At 46.0% G+C, this 23,592-nt stretch overlaps 1 protein-coding gene across 4 annotated transcripts; it reads right to left on the bottom strand.

The window, feature by feature from the left end:
- Positions 1 to 666: 666 nt before the first annotated feature.
- LOC110507397 (CLK4-associating serine/arginine rich protein) lies at positions 667 to 22,103 on the bottom strand. Of its 4 annotated transcripts, none has more exons than XR_005039971.1 (21): positions 21,955 to 22,103; positions 13,223 to 13,362; positions 12,906 to 13,003; positions 12,634 to 12,735; positions 12,358 to 12,437; positions 12,171 to 12,255; positions 11,926 to 12,065; positions 11,478 to 11,574; positions 11,223 to 11,301; positions 11,034 to 11,107; positions 10,686 to 10,727; positions 10,011 to 10,205; positions 7,650 to 7,958; positions 7,324 to 7,512; positions 4,838 to 4,881; positions 3,016 to 3,076; positions 2,855 to 2,913; positions 2,643 to 2,689; positions 2,470 to 2,555; positions 2,051 to 2,075; positions 667 to 1,382 (listed from the first exon to the last, which is right to left on the bottom strand). XR_005039971.1 is itself a non-coding variant. In XM_036964870.1 (21 exons), the coding sequence occupies exons 2-21, from the start codon at positions 13,319 to 13,321 to the stop codon at positions 1,340 to 1,342; spliced, it is 1,950 nt and encodes a 649-aa protein (XP_036820765.1). In that variant the 5' UTR covers positions 13,322 to 13,362; positions 21,955 to 22,103; the 3' UTR covers positions 667 to 1,339. The 4 variants fall into 4 exon arrangements, 3 of the variants coding, with proteins under 3 accessions (XP_036820765.1, XP_036820767.1, XP_036820766.1); XM_036964870.1 differs by having other exon boundaries at positions 4,842 to 4,881; XM_036964872.1 differs by having other exon boundaries at positions 4,842 to 4,881; positions 7,650 to 7,862.
- Between the last annotated feature and the right edge of the window lie 1,489 nt (positions 22,104 to 23,592).

The raw sequence follows: 23,592 nt of genomic DNA, 5'->3' as shown, positions 1-23,592 counted from the left end.
CGTTACTCACCAGACGGGACATAAAATACAGTGGCGGGGAAAACCCATAGGCCTGACCGTAAACTTTTACAAAGACAAACTAAGTAGCCTAGGCTCTAGCCTATCTTGTTTGGAAAATGATTCAGACAGGTTAGGAGACAATATAGCTAAGAAGTATTGTGTTAAACATTGTAAATGAATAGCTACAACGTAACCAGCACGCTTGACAATGTAACACATGCGGACAAAATGTGTGTTAAACGTAGGTTAGACGAAACTAGCTATTTAGCGCCACCTGGTGGCTAAAAGTAGCCATTCAAATGGAATGTTTAAAGAACTTCACCTTAGAAGTAGGGTAATACTTAAATGCCGACATAAGATGTCAAGCATTCACACTCATCACTTAGTGAATTGATCTTACCAGTAGGCTAAAGCACAACAGTTTTAAAAAATGCATTATACACTGTATAATTAATTGTACATGCTAAACAGTACTGAATCTTACATACAATAACCAAACTTACTGACTTTAATATAACCAAGCCCAAACAACTTTAATCAAGTGTTGGACAAGACACTTTGCTTCTTGTCTCAACAAAGCCTCAATAGTGAAGTTATGCCTTGGGCACCTTTATAATGCATGTATGAGAGATAACGTTCCAAGTAAAGACACACCAAACCAATAGACCTACTACATCAGATACTTTTGTGCATTTTATTTGGACTTCCCAGTTTGACATCTTATCATAGTTGGACTAAAAACAAACAAAAAAAAGACTTCATCTGTTACCTCAGAAGAGTACAATCATGTCTCAATTCACAGGGTGAGCAGTTGGGGGGGCATGGCATACAAATTATTTTTCATACTCACACACGGGGCTATTACAACCCCTCAGGATTTCATTAAATGTTCACTCATTTGAAATCAAAGAAAATTATGTACACAGATGAAGGTCAAATTTCAATCCGATTCTTTTACATCCTATTCCTGTGATAAGACAGTGATGCCAACACCCCCTTCTCAGAGAGAGATGGAAGGGACGGGGGAAAGAGCGCTCAGAGATAGAAGAGAAAAAGCAACTTAAGGCCATCATAAAGGAGAGAATATGTATGCAGAATTACTGAGATACTGAAATGTGTCAAGCTGTCAGCAATAACGTACAAAATCCGTCACTCATAGCAAACTCCGGCCTCCAATTCAGTTCCTCCATTTTCCTTTCTCCATCTCTCTAAATCAGTCTCTCTCTACCACTCTTCCATTCAGGACATGGTCCCCCACTCCTCTCATCTCTTCACTGGAAGAGTAGGCAGAGGAGAGGGTGAGGAGGGGTGTGGGGGTTGGTGAGTCCCAACGGTATGTTTAGTATCGGTAATATGGACTCCTCGACCGGGAACGGGACCTCCTGGAAACCCGAGAAAAGAGTGAGTCTCAGGTGACACAGTGCTTTTTAAAAATTTAACTAAAACTTCCATATTTCTGTCGAGCCCACATGGTCTAAGTGCAGCACTGCTGTAGAGTATTGAGACTGACAGTGTTAAGCCTCATCTGTTTCTGATGTACTGAGACTCCGGGTTCAGTTTGTCCCCACTCCCCAATACCACAGCCGGCCTGGCAGGCCACACACTCCCCAGGGAGGACTAGGGACGAGGGGGCCTAACATTAGCACTGACAGCCTTCTGTGAGAGTATGCATGTTTTTGATTGGGACAAAAGAGTTTGAATGTGGGTGCGTGTGAGGGAGAGAGAACACATTTGAATAGGAGTGTGTGAAAGGGAGAGAGAGGAGGAGAGAGAGAAAGGAACAAAGAGAGTATGTCTGTCCTGTGAGTCACAGATAGAACACTGGAGATCATGAGCGTTACAGAAAGGGAAAATATATTCATGTGCTCAACATCGTGTTAAATCACTCTAAACTGTATATGGACTTCAGTGATCTTACACTTCCCCATCGCAGGGCGAGAAAGAGTTGTGACAGAACGCAGAGGGACAGTACGATGTGCTACTGAGATAAAAGTGCGTGAGAGGCAACATCCTTCCTCAAGAGGAGAGACTCTTGTGGTTTTTCACATACCTTCTGGATGAGCTGTGGTCGCGACCTGAGGGACAGACAAGAGGACAGACACGGGTGAAGGAATGACCACCAACACAACAGCCTGCCAGAAAGTTCAATAATAACACTGTCACAATTAGTACTGAGCGACTGTGCCATAGTGCCCAAAACATTTTGGGGGCGTATTTTCTTACCTTTTAACTCTGCGCTGTTGGGAAATGGCTCGTAAGTGAGCATTTCACAGTAAGGTCTACTGTTGGCCTGTTGTATTCGGCGCATGTGACAAATCAAATTTGATTTGACTTGACAACTAGTACTGAGCCACTATCACAGGGCTGCGTCCCGATTCAACACCCTTTTCCCCCAAAGTGTGCAATTGAACACTTCCCGCCATGGATTTAACAATGATATAACAGTAAGGGGTGACTCACTGAACTCACCATATTTAGATGGGGAGGGCGAGTGGCTTTGTCGTCCGTACTGTCTCTCCCACTCGTCCCTCTCTTTCTCCCGACGCTCACGCTCCCTGGAACACACACACCACCACCGTTTAACCAGAGTCATACGGCACCACAATGCAGCATCACACACACACACACACACACAGTCTTACTTCATGCGGATCTTGCGTGCCATGGCTCTGAGCTCTCCCTCGCGCTCCTGTAAAGTCAACAGCCATGAGGGCCAATGGCAGACAACAACATATATATCAAAGGACTGTCTTAGGGGTAAACTGTCTGTTTCAAGAAACTTCATACATTATGCTATAATTGGGGGGGGGGGGGGGGGCTGGCTAGCAGTTCACAAACACAATACCACACGCACCGCTCGCTTATTTTCCTGCTGAGTGACTTTCGCCTGGGCTGCTTTCTTATCCGCCTTGGCTGAGGGAGAAACAGAAGAGCAGAGGAAGGATGAATATGTACATACAAACACAGCATCAAGGAGTTGTAACTGACCAAACAGAGTCCAGTCTGTCTACTCACACTGCCTGTTGAGGGCCTTCTGCATGCGTATCTTCAGCTTCTCCTGCGGGGTCATCTTGGGCTGTAAGAGACAGGCGCGCATCAGCACACACACTCACAGGGCAGGAGCGCAGGGTGTGTGTGTGTGTGTGTGTGTGTGGAATTAAGGGGACACGGTTGGTCAGGTGGGGGTATAGAGTCGTAAATAACGTGAGCCGTTTGTCATCTCCTGTCCTGTTTTCTGCTGGACTGGTAGATCCGGCTACGTGCGGCGAGGAGGCCCGAACTCCGTGGCCCGCAGCTGTTGTACCCAGTAGCAGGACAGGATCACATTACATGGAACTGGACTCTTAAGTATTACATGCCTTATGCATTTCCATGTATATAACATGTGAATGTTGCGAGGACAGCTAAGGGTAAGAGAGTTGGGGGGGGGGGGAAAGAACAGAACAGTCTGGCAAATGTTGGCCACAAGTAGCGCCAGCAGCCCTCCGCTCCCCTGCACATTCCCTGCTTACACTCCCTGGCCAGGTAGGAATTCAGCTCGTGGATAGACAAGCACACATTACAGGCCAAAATACCTACCGAATTCATTTACCCTTCCCTCTAACGCTCGCTTTCGATTCAGCAACCCGGATGTATTCCTTTCCCCGTGAATCCCCTGTACTGGAGCGGTTCATATCAAAGACTACTGTCGTGTCTCTAAAGGGAACGCAGCAGGTAACAATGTGTGCTGTTAAGCCCTGGGTGGAGAGGCGTGGTGGTGTATTTCTCCTGCCTGCTCAGACAAGCCCAGCCCCCCCCCCCCCCCCCCCCCTCACTGCTCTGCTGTCCACGTCAGCTGCGTGCACCTGAGAGCTCCGACCTCACTACATAGCAGGGGTGTGCTTAACAGCATTAAATGGCCTCCTCCCCTGAGTCGCCTTCACTTAGGCTGATCTGAAACATAGGCGATTTTAAATAAATATAGATTATGCCTACCAGTACGTTGCCTTCACTTATCTAGTTATTTTACCGTCAGCGCAGATGAAAGAATGGAGACGAGGAGAGGAAGCCACTTAAGACTATTGGAACGCACCCAGACTCTAGACTACTCTCTCCCCCCTTTACTCTTATATGGCTTCCTTTACTACTACTTTGCTTTCACTTACCCAGTCCTTTCAGATCAGTGGTGATGGAAGAGAGGAGACAAGGAAAGGAGACAAGGAAAAGAAGCCATTTAAGAGCCTCTGACAATGACATGTCAGTGCTTTCCCCTCAGTCTTAGGGCACTAGCTTTACAACGGGTTGTCGACCTGTAGAGTGAAACGTCTCATTGAGATTTAGGGGGGCACACCTCTGCTCTCTCACATACACACTCTCTCTCTCTCTCTCTCTCTCTGGTCTGACCGCAACACCCTCCATAGCGCAGTAAGAGCCGCAGAATACAGCAACATCCATAAAACAGACAGATACATAAGTGACAGAAAGGATGCTGGGAACACAAGTCCATTTAGGGATAAGGAGGGGAAAGAAGTGTCAGATAAAGTCTCTGTCATACTCCACTCTGCGATGTAGGTTCTGCCCTTTCGAGGTAGGATAACCCTGCAACCACACTCTAAACTGAATAGAGAAGGGTTTAACTCTATACTGCATTCAGGGGGAGGTAAGGTCACCAGTTACAATGGAAGCTCCACAGAGAGAGGCAGTCAAAAGACATTTCATATGATTTCCATTCTCTGTGTGCACAGTGGCATTCTGGGGGGGGGGGGGGATCCCCAGCCTGATGGACAACCAGCTCAGCCTGTCAGGGGTGAGGGAGGCGTAGACTTTAGCAACAAACCCAGCTAGATCAAATTCTTACTGACTTTGGCAGCTCCTGTCTCTTTACCACCCGGAGTATCAGGCCTGGAGGGAGAGAAAGAAAGAGAGAGGAGAGGGAGAGAGAGAGAGAGAAAGGGGGAAAAAGAGAGAGGGAAGGAGAAAATTAGGGCTGATAATGTCACCATTTCTCATCAGAGATCTCCTACTGTAGGACAGACTAGGGAAAATATTAGCTACCTATTTGCTGTTAGTTTTAAACTGCACATGAGGGTGGAGGCTGTGTGTGTATGTACATATTTGTGAATCTGGGTGTGTGTTTTAGAGGTCTTCACGGATCTACCTGTACCCGATTACCAGAGACCCAATCCGGGACCTGAGCGGGTCCGGATCCAGAATACTAAATATCACGGGTCTGGGTTGGATCTGATTGTCACTGGTATCAGGTACGTGTAATCTTAACGGACTTGTCTGGAAGGACCCGTACAGATCTGAACGCAACTGCTGCAGTAGAGAGAGAAGTTGTAGAATTTATGTTGCTGCGCTTGCTTTTCACGAGAGTGGCACGTACAGCTTGTCGTAGGCCAATCATAAGACATCAAAGCGGCAATAGGCTACAGTCATATAGCCTCCGTGTGGGGCAAAAGTGAGGCGATATCTAATCAATGAAAGATGGAATTAAAACGATGGAATTAAAAGTTAAAGGAGAAGGGTCGGCTACAACGACCAAGAGTCAACAGGTAGGCTGCTACTTAATAATCTGAATGGAGTTGCTGCTATTTGTAACTGTGCAGGACGAGAAAGCGCACGCGGCCTCAATTAGTCTAGGAAGCTAGCTAACTTAACTAGCGTATCCCTGTTTGATGCAGTCAAGACAGGTACGACGTAAAGGAAGCATTGCACTGTTAGTCTATACCTGTTGTTTACAAAGCATGTGACAAATAACATTTGATTTGTAATCATATTGAATGATGAATAATCTAGCTATGGCAGAGTACCTTATGATAAACTGTAGACCACACTATCTACCAAGAGAGTTCTCATCTATATTATTCGTAGCCGTCTATTTACCACCACAGACAGATGCTGACACTAAGACCACACTCAATGAACTGTATAAGGCCATAAGCAAACAAGAAAATGCTCATCCAGAAGCGGCGCTCCTAGTGGTCGGAGACGTTAATGCAGGCAAACAAATCAGTTTTACCAGCATGTCACATGTGCAACCAGAGAATATTTTTTTAAATAAAATAAAACTCTGTACCACCTTTACTCCACACACAAACACACTCCCCCACTCTCCATTAGGCAAATCTGACCATAATTCTACCCTCCTAATTCCTGCTTACAAGCAAAAACTAAAGCAGGAAGTACCAGTGACTCGCTCAATACGGAAGTGGTCAGACGACGCGGATGCCACAGGACTGTTGTGCTAGCACAGACTGGAGTATGTTCTGGGATTCATCCAATGGCATTGAGGAATAAACCACCTCAGTCATCGGCTTCATCAATAAGTGCATCGACGATGTCGTCCCCAAAGTGACCGTACGTACATATCCCAACCAGAAGCAATGGATTACAGGCAACATCCGCATCGAGCTAAAGGCTAGAGCTGCCACTTTCAAGGAGCGGGGCACTAATCCGGACTCCTGTAATAAATCCCGCTATGCCTTCAGACGAACCATCAAACAAGCAAAGAGTCAATACAGGATTAAGATTGAATCCTACTACACCGGCTCCGACGCTCGTTGGATGTGGCAGGGCTTGATAACTTATGGACTACAAAGGGAAACCCATACGTGAGCTGCCCAGTGACGCAAGGCTACCAGACAAGCTAAATGCCTTTTACGCTCCCTACGAGGCAAGCAACACTGAAGCATGCATGAGAGTACCTGCTGTTCTGGATGACTGTGACAACACTCTCGGTAGCCGATGTGAACAAAACCTTTAAACAGGTTAACATTCACAAAGCCGCGGGGCCAGATGGATTACCAGGACGTGTACTCAAAGCATGCGCGGACCAACTGGCAAGTGTCTTCACTGACATTTTCAACCTCTCCCTGACTGAGTCTGTAATACCTACATGTTTCAAGCAGACCATCATAGTCCCTGTGCCCAAGGAAGTGAAGGTAACCTGCCTAAATGATTACCACCCCGTAGCACTCAAGGCGGTGGCCATGAAGTGCATTGAAAGGCTGGTCATGGCTCACATCAACCTCCCGGGTACCCTAGACACAGTCCAATTCACATACCGCCCCAACAGATCCACAGATGAAGCAATCTCAATCGCACTCCACACTGCCCTTTCCCACCTGGACAAAAGGAACACCTATATGAGAATGCTGTTCATTGACCCCTTCTAGAGCGGCACCCCTCTCTTGCATTATCAAATTGTATTTCTGCATATCGGGTCCGGGTGGGAAAGCCGCAGGTCTATTTCGGAATGGGTTCAACTTTTTGAACCCGTGAAAGACCTCTAGTGTGTTGATGCGTGCGTGTCTGTGAGCGTACAGGTGTCAGTGGACTCACTTTCTCAACTTGTCACAGAGAGCAGTGGCAGAGGGTGGGCCTCCTCTGTGTGAGGGGGAGGGGGAGCAGCTGGGCTGGGGGGACTGGGAGGGGCTAGGGCTGCTGCTGACCCCCCTCCGATGCCCTCCTGAAGTCCGTCTACCCCCCCCGGGCCTGGCACGGTCCCCCTGCCGAGAGTTAGAGCTGGACCTGGAAGGAGAACAGAAGGATGTGATCAGCACAACATCGAACAGCCCACCAGTTTATTTTAGTGTACAAAAAAAGAGACATTGAGTTTATGATTTACTGAGTTTAGAAAAGTCTTATGGTTGTCTGGGCTGCCTTACCGTGTGCGTCTGCGTGCTGCGAAGCGACGACCCACGTCCCTGTCTCTGTCTCTGTCCCGTTCTCGCTCCCTGTCCCGGTCATTGGAGCGTGACTGTGTCCGGTCGTATCTCCTCCGTGACCCCCCTCCTCCGTTGGCTCCTCTGCCCCGGGACCGTGAGTCGGAGCGCCGCCTCGACCGGGAATGTCGTCCATCCCTCCCTCCTCCGTGGCGTCTGTCGCGGCGTGAGTGAGAGGAGGAACGAGAGGAGGAGCGATGAGTGGAAGAGTGGGAGGAAGAGGAGGAAGGGCTGGAGGAAGAGCGGCGTCTGCTGAACAGAGAGACACACAGATGTGTTTAGCGACAACCCACGAGCTGCTCTAATCCTGCCTGCTTTGACTCAGTTTGTATTTGTTTTGATCTACTTCATTTCTTGTTAGGCTGCTAGTAATACTACAGTACCGTACATTGTTTTTGGTCATATCATCATCATCATGTAACCACACACAGGTAGAGCTCAGGACCGTCTGCTACTTTGTGAACCATACCGAACAGACAGATGGCGTACATGCCATATACATGTTCCCTTACCTCATGGTGCCTTTAAGAGAGTGGTACTAAGGTGTATAGGGCAGCTTTAAATGTTAAGAGCTACAGTACCAGTTAAAGGTTGGACTGGTACCAGTTAAAGGATGGACTGGTACCAGTTAAAGGTTGGACTGGTACCAGTTAAAGGTTGGACTGGTACCAGTTAAAGGTTGGACTGGTACCAGTTAAAGGTTGGACTGGTACCAGTTAAAGTACCAGTTAAAGGCTTTTTCTTTATTTGTACTATTTTCTACATTGTAGAATAACAGTGAAGACATCAACATTATGAACACATAGGAATCATGTGGTTAAAAAAATATTGTTTTTTGTTAAGTGTTCAACAAATCAAAATATATTTTATATTTGAGACTCTTCAAAGTAGCCACCCTTTGCCTTGATGACCGCGTTGCACACTCTTGACAATCTCAACCAGCTACATGAGGAATGCTTTTCCAAAAGTCTTGGACTTCCCACATATGGGTTGAGGTCAGGTCATCTGATGCAGCACTCCATCACTTTCCTTCTTGGTCAAATAGCCCTTACAGAGCCTGGAGGTGTGTTTTGGGTCATTGTCCTGTTGAAAAACAAATGATAGTCCTGCTAAGCGCAAACCAGATGGGATGGCGTATCACTGCAGAATGCTGTGGTAGCCATCCTGGTTAAGTGTGGCTTGAATTCTAAATATATCACAGACAGTATCACCAGCAAAGCAACCCCCACACCATCACACTTCCTCCTCCTACATGCTTGACGGTGGGAACCACACATGCGGAGATCATCCGTTTACCTACTCTGCATCTCACAAAGACACCGCGGTTAAAACCAAAAACCTCAAATTTAGACTCATCAGACCAAAGGACAGGTTTCCACCGGTCTAATGTCCATTGCTCGTGTTTCTTGGCCCAAGCAAGTCTCTTCTTCTTATTGGTGTCCTTTAGTAGTGGTTTCTTTGCAGCAATTCGACCATGAAGGCCTGATTCACACAGTCTCCTCTGAACAGTTGATGTTGAGATGTGTCTGTTACTTGAACTCTGTGAAGCATTTATTTGGGCTGCAATTTCTGAGGCTGGTAACTCTAATGAACTTATCCCCTGTAGCAGAGGTAACTCTGGGTCTTCCTTTCCTGTGGTGGTCCTCATGAGAGACAGTTTCATCATAGCGCTTGATTGTTTTTGCGACAGCACTTGGAGAAACTTTCAAAGTTCTTGAAATGTTCCGCATTGACTTACCTTCATGACTTAAAGTCATGATGGACTGTCGTTTCTCTTTGCTTATTTGAGCTGTTCTTGCCATAATATGGACTTGACTTTTTACCAAATAGGGCCATCTTCTGTGTGCAAATCTCTCATCAAAGCAAAGGGCGGCTACTTTGAAGAATAGAAAATATATTTGGATTAATTTAACACTTTTTTGGTTACTACATGATTCAAATCGTGTTAATTTCATAGTTTTGATGCCTTCACTATCATTCTGCAACGTAGAAGGGAAAAAAAATATGCAATGATTAGGTGTGTCCAAACCTTTGACTGGTACTGTATGTGATTTCATTGATTTACCATAACACAGAATAACATGCAGAAGTTGCTGTTTGGGACGCACAAACTAACACGCATCTCTAAAATGTCACACTACTTGAATTGTAAGCTATTCAAGTCAAACAAACTAACCTAAATCTGAGCTCCACTTCACCTACCAAATCTCTATAGCCCAAATCTCTACAGCTGTAGTCACTGAACAGCAACATGACTGACAGGAGTAAACAACCAATGGAAAGCAGAAGGGGAAAGCTACCGACCGGGAGCCCCTGCTATGACCTGCGGGGTGTTGCAGCAAGTTGGCGGGAGTGTGGCCGGAGTGGACAGGGGGTGGAGCTTGGGTTGCCGCGGCAGCCTCCTCGTCACTGCCTCCAAAGCTGGTGATGAATGTGATCTTCTCTGGGCCTGGGGAACGGGAGCGGGACCGTGACTCCGAACTGGACTCCGACTGGGGCCTGAGGGGGAGAGGAAGGAGGTCAAATCAAATAGGGGTGCTTATATTTGTCCTGTTTCACACATGTACAATCATGTAAACTGTACAAGTGTGTGGTGTAAAATGGAAATTTCTTTTTTTGCATATCCCACTTGTTTAATTAGTCCACTGGTGTGACAGCAATCAAGTTAACATATAGAACTTTTAAAAATACAGAAAGTTTCGTAGTACGATGCCCTTCGCATCAAGGGCAGATTTCTACCTAGTCGGCTCAGGTATTTGAACTAGCTCTAAACGCTAAGCTACCTGTCACGCTGCCAGAGGGGAGAATCATCAGTGCCATCTCTACTGATTAAAAGTTTACCTCAGCCTCACGAGCAAGCAGTTCATCATGAGTTGTTAGCACTGATCAAAAGGATGACTTTCCTTGTCAAAATATAGTATTAGATGGACGTTTAAAAGTGAAAAACTTAGAAAGTCAAATGGTTGGCCTCCCACTCACCGTTTGTAGGGATCGTAGGTTGGGCTGTCTCTCCTGGCATAGCTGGAGATCATACACAGAGAAAGGGTTTAAAGAGGTGTGAGTGCGTCTCGCACCATGTGTGTGCTACACATTGGTAGTGGATGAAGTGAGTTACCTCGTATGGTATACATTTTTCTTTTTTCTAAAATCAGGGTTGGGGGTCAATTCCATTTCATTCTAGTAAATTCACAAAGTAAACCAATTTTCATATTTTTTATTTAACTAGGCAAGTCATTTAAGAACAAATTCTTATTTACAATGACGGCCTACCCCGGCCCTAACCCGGACGACGCTGGACCCCAAACCCTGGTATCAACTGCTGTTTACCTGGGTGGGCTGATCTGTCTGCCCTTCAGTCTCTTCTCTCTGAACTCCCTCCTCTGTCTGCGAGAGCGACGGCCCTGAGGGTCACACACAAACACCCTCAGTGACATGATAAGGGGAAAGCATAGGCCTACCAACAATCATTAACACGACAGCAACACACCGGGGACACACACACTGATTATTTCTTACCGAGTACATGGCCTTCTCTGCCTCCAGAGCCTTGGCGTGTTTAATGGCCTCCACCTCATCCTTGTCTTTCCTCAGCATCCTGTCAAACAGTCGGCCAGTTAACATACATTTGACTGTTTTAACCTTTGCTAAAAAGACACAATGAAAGCAACTGGTCATTTAATAGAAACATAGCCATTTCCATTGACTCCAGCGATAATGCAATGTCAACACATAATTTTTTTTGCAAAACACAATGGAAGCAGGCAGACTGACCTGACAAAATCTCCCTCTGCCATTCCATATGGGTTGGCCATCTTGTTCAGATCCAACTCCTGCTCCGTGTTGAGCTCGTCAACGTCCACCTCCACGTCTGAAAACACACGCACACGACAGTGGTATGAGAAAATAATACATAATCACATTCCACATACATTGCCATTTACTGGGCTTTTAAAATGTTATTTCACCTTTATTTAACCAGGTAAGCTAGTTGAGAACAAGTTCTCATTTACAACTGCGACCTGGCAACACTGGCTTGTTCATCATTGCAGTCAACATGCTGCATTATGGGTAAATTGTGGCTGAACTACAAATAATAATTGATCATTTTTTTTGATGCAAGGCTCAGTCCGTCGGCAGCAGGCTGCAAAGTCGAATAAGCCCCATGTCCATCCAACCCGACAACTCATACTTGCTTGAGTGAGAAGGTATTGGGACTCACCAATGTCTGGGATGCCCTCGTCCTCCTCCGATTCGCTGTTCTCAGAGTCATCCTCCTCCCCTTTCTCTTCCTCCTCTCCAGGCTCCGTAACAGTGCTGTCCTCATACGTGTAGCCAATGGTAGCCTTCTCTTTCGCAAGCCTAAACAAAAGGGAGGGGCTTATTAATAATCAACACAAACAATCTGTAAATTAGTGCATACTTCTAGAAACCATATAGAATGTGAAAAGATGGGATAGGACTAACTTTTTCTTCTCATCCTCATTTGGCCTCTGCAGGCCACCATAGAGCTCGTCCATTTGGATCTGGTACAAACACTGCTCCTCAGAGACTGCAGAGGGACAGCGGGAGGTTAGAGAATACAGAAAAACAACATACCCACTGGGAGGGAGGCACAAGAGACATGGCATTACCAACACCGGCGGATACTCACTGCTGGCAAAGTCATTCTGCACTAGGCCTCTGTAACGCTCATAGTTGCACTTCCTCTCCTCCGACTCCTGTTCTGGGGTGCTGCAACCCAAACGCAACACTTCAATATGTTTCGCGAAAAACAGTGGTCCCACAAAACACATTTGACCTTTCATATCACATTTCATCAAACCACAACAAATCAACCTGTGTGTGTAATAATACACATCAGTGAACACACCATACTGGTGGTGTAATAAGGTAGGAAGTCTGAAGGAGAGAGCTCAGTCACACTTACGCTGTGCTGAGGAGCGGAGGGGTGTAGGTGAGTATGAAGTCCAGGTGTGCCCTCACGTCAAACCTGTCAATCATGTTGTTGGCGTCTCCCTGCCAGGGCATCCTGCAGCAACAGAGAACATAACATACCGATTAGTGTTCTCAGGTGGTGCGACGGCGTGCAGAAAGAACGTTTGTGTATTATATCATGCGTTTGCATATGTAAAAGCAAGACATGGTGGCGCGTATGCATATGCATGTCATGTGTTGTTGTATGCGTGTTTCTCTTCTCACATGTTGATGGGGCTTTCTGCGGCGAGCGCCACGGCCGAGTCCAGATGGATCTTATAGGCCCGGCCGTGAACCTGAAGGAACTGAGCCGGGTCCTTTTTCTGTAGAGGAGAGGAAAGGGTGAAAGGGAGAACACCAGAGCATGGGGAATCTTCATTCAGTAATCACCAACCCTGATCCTGGAGAGCTACAGGGCGCAAAAGGCTTTCGTTACAGCCCAGCACTGAAACACCAGATGATATGAAGTTGTGCAGATCTTGATGATTAGTGTAACGGGGTTATGCACAAGAAAAGCAAAGCAGCGCGCTGGGGCGACTTACAATCTTCTCGTAGTACTCTCGCCGGCGCTCGCCGCGGCGTTTGTAGTCCACCATCATGCCGCGCAGTTTGCGCTCATGTTTGCGGGCCTCCTGCCACATGACGGCTCCGCTGGGTGTGGGGGCGCGGCGGGGCACGGTGGCTGTGAGGAGACAGGACAGAACCAATACCATATTACACTGAACTAAAATATAAAAATGCAACATCCAACAATAAAGACTTAACTAACAATACCGGAGTTACAGTTCATATAAGGAAACCAGTCCATTGAAATAAATTCATTAGGCCATAATCTATGAATTTCACATGACTGGGAATACAGATGTACATCTGTTCGTCACAGATACCTTAAAAAAAAATGTTAAAGGTAGGGGCGTGGATCAGAAAACAAGTCAGCATCTGGTGTGACCATCATTTGCCTCATGCAGCGTGACACATCGCCTTCGCATAGTTGATCAGGATGTTGATTGTGGCCTGTGTGAGTTGTCCCACTCCTCTTCATTGGCTGTGCGAAGTTGTTGGATATTGTCAGGAACTGGAACATGGTGTCGTGCTGTCGATACAGAGCATCCAAGCGTGCTCAATGAGTGACATGTCTGGTGAGTATGCAGGCCGTGGAAGAACTGGGACATTTTCAGCTTCCAGGAATTGTGTACAGATCCTTGCGACATGGGGCCGTGCATTATCATGCTGAAACACGAGGTAGATGAATGGCACGACAATGGGCCTCAGGATCTCGTCACGGTATCTCTGTGGATTCAAATTGACATTGATAAAATACAATTGTGTTCGTTGTCCGTAGCTTATGCCTGCCTATACCATAACCCCACCATGGGACCAGTGTTCAAAGTTGACATCAAACCGCTCGCCCACGCAACACCACACGCTGTCTGCCATCTGCCCGGTAAAGTTGAAACCGGGATTCATCCGTGAAGAGCGTGCCAGTGACCACTGAAGGTGAGCATTTGCCCACTGAAGTCAGTTACGACACCAAACTGCAGTCAGGTCAAGACCCTGGTGAGGACTACGAGAACACAGATGAGCGTCGTTGAGACGATCTCTGACAGTTTGTGCAGAAATTATTTGTTTGTGCAAACCTACAGTTTAATCAGCTGTCAGGGTGGCTGGTCTCAGGCAATCCTGCAGGTGAAGAACCTGGATGTGGAACTCCTGGGCTGGTGTGGTTACACGTGGTCTGCGGTTGTGAGGCTGATTGTTTTAGAGAATTTGGCAGTATGTCCAATGTTGAAGGCGGTTTATGGTAGAGAAATTAACATTCAATTCAGTGGCCTGGCAGGGTAGGAAACACATCCGTCCCGCCCCCTCAGGGGTGCGTGCCTGGTCCCCTCCTGTTACTCCCTGTTCACCCATGACTGCATGGCCGTGCACAACTCCAACACCATCATTAAGTTTGATCACTGATGACGATAAGAAGCTTATAGGGAGGTCAGTGACCTGGCAGTGTGGTGGCAGGACAACAACCTTTCCCTCAACATAAGCAAGACAAAGGAGCTGATCGTGTACTACAAGAAATGGAGGACCGAGCAAGTCTCCATCCACATCGACGGGGCTGTAGTGGAGTGGGTCGAGAACTCCTCGGTGTCCACATCACTAAGAAATTAACATTCCACTTTAAAAAAGGTAAAAAAAATAGGATTTACACCCACCAGCTCCAATTTTTCTGAAATCGTTTCTGAAACATTATTTTGTTGAAATACACTGCTCAAAAAAAATAAAGGGAACACTTAAACAACACAATGTAACTCCAAGTCAATCACACTTCTGTGAAATCAAACTGTCCACTTAGGAAGCAACACTGATTGACAATACATTTCACATGCTGTTGTGCAAATGGAATAGACAACAGGTGGAAATTATAGGCAATTAGCAAGACATCCCCAATAAAGGAGTGGTTCTGCAGGTGGTGACCACAGATCACTTCTCAGTTCCTATGCTTTCTGGCTGATGTTTTGGTCACTTTTGAATGCTGGCGGTGCTTTCACTCTAGTGGTGGCATGAGACGGAGTCTACAACCCACACAAGTGGCTCAGGTAGTGCAGCTTATCCAGGATGGCACATCAATGCGAGCTGTGGCAAGAAGGTTTGCTGTGTCTGTCAGCATAGTGTCCAGAGCATGGAGGCACTACCAGGAGACAGGCCAGTACATCAGGAGACGTGAAGGAGGCCGTAGGAGGGCAACAACCCAGCAGCAGGACCGCTACCTCCGCCTTTGTGCAAAGAGGAGCAGGAGGAGCACTGCCAGAGCCCTGCAAAATGACCTCCAGCAGGCCACAAATGTGAATGTGTCTGCTCAAACGGTCAGAAACAGACTTCATGAGGGTGGTATGAGGGCCCGACGTCCACAGGTGGGGGTTGTGCTTACAGCCCAACACCGTGCAGGACGTTTGGCATTTGCCAGAGAACACCAAGATTGGCAAATTCGCCACTGGCGCCCTGTGCTCTTCACAGATGAAAGCAGGTTCACACTGAGCAAATGTGACAGGCGTGACAGTCCGGAGAAGCCGTGGAGAACGTTCTGCTGCCTGCAACATCCTCCAGCATGACCGGTTTGGCGGTGAGTCAGTCATGGTGTGGGGTGGCATTTATTTGGGGGGCCGCACAGCCCTCCATGTGCTTGCCAGAGGTAGCCTGACTGCCATTAGGTACCAAGATGAGATCCTCAGACCCCTTATGCTGGTGCGGTTGGCCCTGGGTCCCTCCTAATGCAAGACAATGCTAGACCTGATGTGGCTGGAGTGTGTCAGCAGTTCCTGCAAGAGGAAGGCATTGATGCTATGGACTGGCCCGCCCGTTCCCCAGACCTGAATCCAATTGAGCACATCTGGGACATCATGTCTCGCTCCACATTGCACCACAGACTGTCCAGGAGTTGGTGGATGCTTTAGTCAAGACTGGGAGGAGATCCCTCAGGAGACCATCCACCACCTCATCAGGAGCATGCCCAGGCGTTGTAGGGAGGTCATACAGGCACGTGGAGGCCACACACACTACTGAGCCTCATTTTGACTTGTTTTAAGGACATTACAGGCTGATCCAACTTTGATGTAGTGTGGTTTTCCACTTTAATTTTGAGTGTGACTCCAAATCCAGACCTCCATGGGTTGATAAATTTGATTTCCATTGATAATTTGTGTGTGATTTTGTCATCAGCACATTCAACTATGTAAAGAAAAAAGTACTTAAGAATATTTCATTCATTCGGATCTAGGATGTGTTATTTTAGTGTTCCCTTTATTTTTTTGAGCAGTGTATATTTTGATCTGAGAAATTAAGCTAATTGATAGCATTCAAATTGGCTCTTTTAATTTATAGGATTCATATAATCTTCAATAAATATAGTACACAACATCTGATTTGGACTATAATTCTTCATAACAATGTGTAAGACATGAGGAATCGAATAAACAATTATCAACAGCCAGCCACAGACCACCCACACCAATCCCACCCCAACAACCAGTATACAGTATCAATTCTCTATGTCTGACTAGTCAAATTGTATTGGTCACATACACATGGTTAGCAGATGTTATTGCGAGTGTAGCAAAGTGCTTATGCTTTTAGAACCGACAGTGCAGCAGTATCTAATAGGTAATATCTAACAATTCTACAACAAAACCTAACACACACAATCTAGTAAAGGAATACGATGAGAATATAAGTATGTATAAGAATATAAGTATAAAATATATGGATGAGCAGTGACAGAACAGCTAAGATGTAATAGATGGTAAAGAATAGATAGAAGGATACCGTATACATTATATACAAGTGAGATATGTAAACATTAAAGTGACAATGATATCAAGGCCAAAGATACCAAGTCTGTAGGTAGGCAGCCGCCTCTGTGCTAGTGGTGGCTGTTTAACAATCTGATGGCCGTGAGATAGAGATTGAAAAACAGCTTCTCTGTCCCAGCTTTGATGCACCTGTACTGACCTTGGCAGGGTGAACAAGTAGTGGCTCGAGTGGTTATTGTCCTTGATATACTTTTTTGTCTTCCTGTGACATCGGGTGTTGTAGGTGTCCTGGAGGGGAGGTAGATTGCCCCCGGTGATGCGTTGTGCAGACCGCACCACCCTCTGGAGAGCCTTGCGGTTGAGGGCGGTGCAGTTACCGTACCAGGCGGTGATACAGCCAGACAAGATGCTCTCAATCGTGCACATGTAAAAGTTGGTGAGGGTTTGTCACCGCCTGGTCACATTTTTTCAGCCTCCTGAGTTGAAGAGGGGCGCTGTTGCGCCTTCACCACACTGAGTGTGTGGACCATTTCAGTTGGTCTGTAATGTGTATGCCAAGGAACTTCAAACTTTGCACCTTCTCCACTGCTGTACCATCAATGTGGATAGGGGGGTGCTCCCTTTTCTGTTTCCTGAAGTCCACGATCATCTCTTGTTTTGCTGACATTGAGTGATAGGTTGTTTTCCTGACACCAGTGCCCTCACCTCCTCACTATTGGCTGTCTCATCGTTGTTGGTAATCAAGCTTACCACTATTGTGTCGTCTGCAAACTTGATGATTGAATTGGAGGTGTGCATGGCCACGCAGTCATGGGGGAACAGGGAGTACAGGAGGGGGCTGAGCACACACCCTTGTGGGGCCCCAGTGTTGAGGACCAGTGAAGTGGAGATGTTGCTACCTTCACCACCTGGTGAGGCCCATCAGGAAGTCCAGGACCCAATTGCACAGAGCGGGGTCGAGACCCAGGGTCTCAAGCTTAATGAGTTTGGATGGTACTATGGTGTTGAATGCTGAGCTGAAGTCAATGAACTGCATTCTTACATAGGTATTCCTCTTGTCCAGATGGGATAGGGCGGTGTGCAGTGTGATTGCTATTGCATCGTCTGTGGACCTATTGGGGTAGTAAGCAAATTGAAGTGGGTCTAGGGTGACAGGTAGGGTGGAAGTGATATGATCCTTAACTAGCCTCTCAAGGCACTTCATGATGACAGAAGTGAGTGCACGGCTGTGACGATAACCGAGGAGAGTTCTCTGGGAGATAATACGGTCGGCAATTGATTGTGAAGAATTCTAGGTCAGGTGAACAGAAGGACTTGAGTTCTTGATAGTCGTTTAGTTCAATTACCTTAGCTTTCTAAGGAACAGAAACAATGGAGGCCACCTTGAAGCATGTGGTGACAGCAGACTGGGATAGGGATTGATTGAATATGTCCGTAAACACACCAGCCAGCTGGTCTGTGCATGCTTTGAGGACGCGGCTAGGGATGCCGTCTGGGCCAGCAGCCTTGTGAGGGTTAACACGTTTAAATGTTTTACTCACGTCGGAAATGGAGAAGGAGAGCCCACAGTCTTTGGTGGCGGGCCTAGTCGGTGGCACTGTATTGTCATCAAAGAGCACAAAGAAGTTGTTTAATTTGTCTGGAAGCAAGACGCCGTTGTCCGCGATGGGGCAGGATTTATTTTTGTAATCCGTGATTGTCTGTAGACCCTGCCACATACATCTCATGTTTGAGCTGCTGAATTGCGACTCCACTTTGTCTCTATACTGACACTTTGCTTGTTTGATTGCCTTACGGAGGGAAAACTACACTGTTTGTATTCGGCCATATTTCCAGTCGCCTTGCCATGATTAAATGTGGTGGTACGTGCTTTCAGTTTTGCGCGAATGCTGCAATCAATCCACGGTTTCTGAGGATATATGGTTTCCAGTTTGCAAAGAATCGAGTGAAGTTCCTCGATGGTCGTCTTGGTATCCGCTTGCGGGGGGATATACACGGCTGTGACGATAACCGAGGAGAGTTCTCTGGGAGATAATGCGGTCAGCATTTGATTGTGAAGAATTCTAGGTCAGGTGAACAGAAGGACTTGAGTTCTTGTATGTTGTTACAATTACGCAATGAGTCGTTAATCATGAAACATACAGCCCTTCTTACTGGAGAGATATTTATTCCTGTTGGCGCGATGCACTGAAAATTCCGTTGGCTGTATGGACTCCGACAGCATGTCCCCAGCTAGCCATGCTTTCGTGAAACAGAATATGTTACAATCCCGGATCTCTTTGGAAAGCAACTCTTGCCCTGATTTTGTTGACTTTGTTAACTAGGGACTAGACATAGCGAGTAATATACTCGGCAGCGGTGGGTTGTGTGCGCGCATTCGAAGCCTCACTAGAAGACTGCTCCGGCACCCTCTCCTCTGGCGGTGTTGTTTTGTTGAGTCAGCCTCTGGAATCAGTTCAAATGCCCTGGGATGTGCAGACAAAGGATCCACTTTGGGATAGTTGAATTCCTGGTTGTGCTGGTATCCAATAGTTCTTCCTGGTTGTATGTAATAACACTTAAGGTTTTCTGAGCTAACAATGTAAGAAATAATACATTCAATAAACAAAATACAGCACAGTTTCCTAAGGACTAGAAGCGAAGCTGCCATCTCTATCGGCGCCATCTTGAATACGTAGCATGGAGCTGCTGCTTGAAGTATTGCTTCTTCATACTATGTAATATATTCCCTGTGAATCTGTTGATGCTTTTTTTTACCCCGTTTGGAGAAATTAGCCATTGAAATCGCTGGTATTATTTACCATAACTGTGTGAAGGTACCACATTATGCCCACTAGATTCCACTGTTCCTGCTACTTTTATCCATTTTGCTGGGCTGGGTTTCCCAAAAGTATCGTAGCACTAAGATAGTCTTTCGTCCATTTAGTTTCAATGGAATTATCACGTTAGTAATAATTGTATCGAAAAAGATATGACTGCAATTCAATGGTTTATAATTATATTATTTTATTAAGGTTGTCACAACATTTTAGTCACTTGCCCATTTCTCCATTAAAGTTCTGGGCTTGTAGGAAAAGTCCTCATAGGAGAATTGCACCAAACGGATAGCCCTCTCAGAGAGCTGCCATTTGTTGGTCTATTGAAGGAGAGTTGGGTTGAAGCATTAGGTTGCTAAGAAAATGACCAACGGAATTGCTTTCACATGGGACTGGCTTTACCACACAATTGACCACATCATTTATTTTCATCATGAGCAAAAGCTATTGGTTTTCTACACAAAGTTGCTAAGAAAATGTTGTGATTCATTTAATAAACACAAGAGACCAGCAAAATGAATAAAAGGGTGTGGAGGCAGTAGAAGAAACAGCGGCATCTAGTGGGCAAAACATGGTACTTTCACACTAATTTATGCTAAATAATACAAGTGACTTTAATGGCTAATTTCTCTAAACGGGGAAAACGTCACCAGATTCACAGGAAATAGGCTACATTACAAAGGATTAAGAAGCAATACTCCAAGCTGCAGCTCCATACTACTTGTCAAACATAGAGAACTGATCCTGCATACACTGGTTGTTGGGGTGGGATTGTTGTGGGGTGTGGGGGGGATTCCTCGTGTCTTACTCAATGGTAGGAAGAAGTTTGATCTTAATCGGATGTTGGGTACTACATTTGTTGAATATTGTGCGAATACTATTAATTAAAAAGGGCCAATTTGGGTGCAATCAATTAGCTTAATTTCTCAAAGATCAAAGTAGATTACAACCAAATAAAATTTCAGCAATGCTAACCTTATGTTTCTAACAACAGAAATAATTTCCGAAAAATTTGAGATGGTGAGTGTCATGGTTTGCTGAAATGACATGGTGTGACCCATGGTCCACACACACCAACAGTAGTAAAGAAGGCACGACAATGCCTCTTCCCCCTCAGGAGGCTGAAAAGATTTGGCATGGGATCCTCAAAGTTTTACAGCTGCACCATTGAGAGCATCTAGACTGCCTGCATCCCTGCTCGGTACAGCAACTGCTTGGCATCTGACTGCAAGGCACTACAGAGGGTAGTATACACGGCCCAGTACATCACTGGGGCCGAGCTCCTGCCATTCAGGACCTCTATACCACACGGTGTCAAAGGAAGGCCCTGAAAATTGTCAATGACTCCAGCCACCCAAGTAAGACAGACGTTTATCTCTACTACTACACAGCAAGCAGTAACGATGCACGAAGTCTGGAACCATTAGGACACTGAACAGCTTCTACCCCCATGCCAAAATACTTTAAATAGTTAACCAAACAGCTACCCGGTCTCTCGGCATTGACTCATCACATACGCTGCTGTTACGGCTCATCACCTATTATGTTGCCTAATCACTATACCCCCACCTATATTTGCATATCTACCTCAATTACCTCGTAACCTTGCAAATCGACTCGGTACTTGTACCCCGTTTAGGAAAGTTATCGTTACTCATTGTGTACTTCCTCGTGTTACTATTTTTCCCGTAAGTAAGCATTTCCCTGTTAGTCTACACCTATTGTTTACGTGACATGTGACAAATACACATTTATTTTGATTTGAGACCTGCCCCTACAACCCACTGTAGCACAACCAAAACATGGTGAACACCGTTTTCATCACTAAACGGACAAGTGTAGCACGCTAGCTAACGTTAACCTAGCTATCCTAGTAGAGCGAGAAGTACGGCGACATTTGTTTTGCAGACTTAAAACAGTGTCTGCAGAAAATGCGTTTTAGCTTCTTGAATTTGCTAGCTACTAAGCGCAATGACTGCTGTCCCAATAACGTGAGCTAGCTAGCCGCTTAGCTCTTTCTTAGCTAATTAGTCATTAAGCTAACTAGCAATGATGGCCTCCATGTGTGGTTGGGAATAATGCACTCGAAAGATTGTGTATAAATACAGTACATGCCATCATTAATTGAGTTGATTTATTTGGCACATATTAGGATACCTGTTTTTGTAGACCTCCAACACACACTTGAAATTGTTTCTCCAAATTGTTCGGCTGAGCGATGGCAGCCGATATCTTCCCGTCACACCTCCTTCAGACCGGAAGCCCACTCTGCCTTTGCGGGATGTTGTCAAAATTGTGTGTTGTTTATTTTTCTTCTTCTTTGGTATTATGGCGGTCCGCAAACAAATGTTATAGGTGCATGCCGACATCTACTGTGTTGGCTGTGCATCAGCCTGCTTTTCTGTAGTATAAATTCATTACACTTTGTGAAAAAAATTGCCCTACCAGCTAACCCTGCACCCATTTAAACCGCAACACTATTCCACTACTTTGGCCCTGTCTGATCCTACTCCAGGCCAGCAGCCTGGGAGGACGGGACACTATTGTTCAAAACATCTTAACCAATTTTCCTGCAGTAAAATATCACACACCCAAGTACTTCTCCTCAGCTGCCATCAAAATCAAATCAAATTTTATTGGTCACATACACATGGTTAGCAGATGTTATTCCGAGTGTGGCGAAATGCTTATGCTTCTAGATCCGACTTTGCAGCAGTATCTAACAGGTAATCTAACATCACAACATCTATCCTCTGGGATTTACGTTCCATTCCTGGGGTATAATTGATGACCATGGCCTTGAATGCCAAAAAAAACACCTTACTGAAGCACATGTTATTCCTATCACTCTCTATTGGCTTCGGGCTACTCACATGGATCCTCTTAGGATCCCTGACCCTGGACCCATCTTCCTCGACTACTCTCTTCACTGCCTCAGCATATGGCACCTTCTGCACTACTCTGATCCTGGCAACCTCAACCTGCCTTTCTCTCACCAGACACCTCTGATCTCCAGCACCATGGGTACCTCTACAGATTACACTCACAACTTTTCCCACCGATACTACACATTCCTTTGTCTCATGTCCTTCTGCACACTTCTCACATCTAGGAATATCCCTCCTACACACTGCTGCCACCTGACCATAAGCTTGACACCTAAAACACTGTAACGGATTCGGGACAAAAGTGCTAACGGGATAACTGTCACATCCCAACTTAACTTTATCTGGTTAAGACTCTGCCTCAAAACTCAGTAGTACAGACAGTGTCTTCTTTGTTTCACCAAGCTCTCTACGAGTATGCATCGCACCAAACAGAGGGTGTCACAGACACCGGGAATCTTCAACTTCAGTTGATCCTCCTCAATACTTAACGTGACTCCAGTTATCACTCCTTTCATTCCTTTCCCCAGTCGCATGGTTTAGAGCTCACGCTCCCGCTGGAGGCAGAAATGCAAAAAATCAACACGATTCCACTTTGAGTGCCTTACACCGACCAAACATTCCCCAACCTTTTCTCCACCCAACCTGACACCACATATGGATCTGCCAGAAGACAAGGATCCATTCTCTCCTAAAAATCTCACTCCCACTGGGCCAGAATCAGGATGAGGCTCAAACTCAGCGGTCTTCACAAAAGTTCTGTTTGATCCACCACTCCATATTCACTGAAAACATGTTCCAATTTTCTCATTTTTCCCCCCTGTCAGCCATCTTCTCCTTCATCAGATCTTCCAGAAGGCTTGTGCATTCCCCCATCTCCCCATCTCATGGCCACTGGTGTGTAGTTTTT

Source organism: Oncorhynchus mykiss, chromosome 27, assembly GCF_013265735.2.
Source record: "Oncorhynchus mykiss isolate Arlee chromosome 27, USDA_OmykA_1.1, whole genome shotgun sequence".
NCBI classification, from domain to species: Eukaryota; Metazoa; Chordata; class Actinopteri; order Salmoniformes; family Salmonidae; genus Oncorhynchus; species Oncorhynchus mykiss.
Note: the sequence above shows the minus strand (reverse complement) of the source record. Positions and strands in the feature narration are given on the sequence as shown.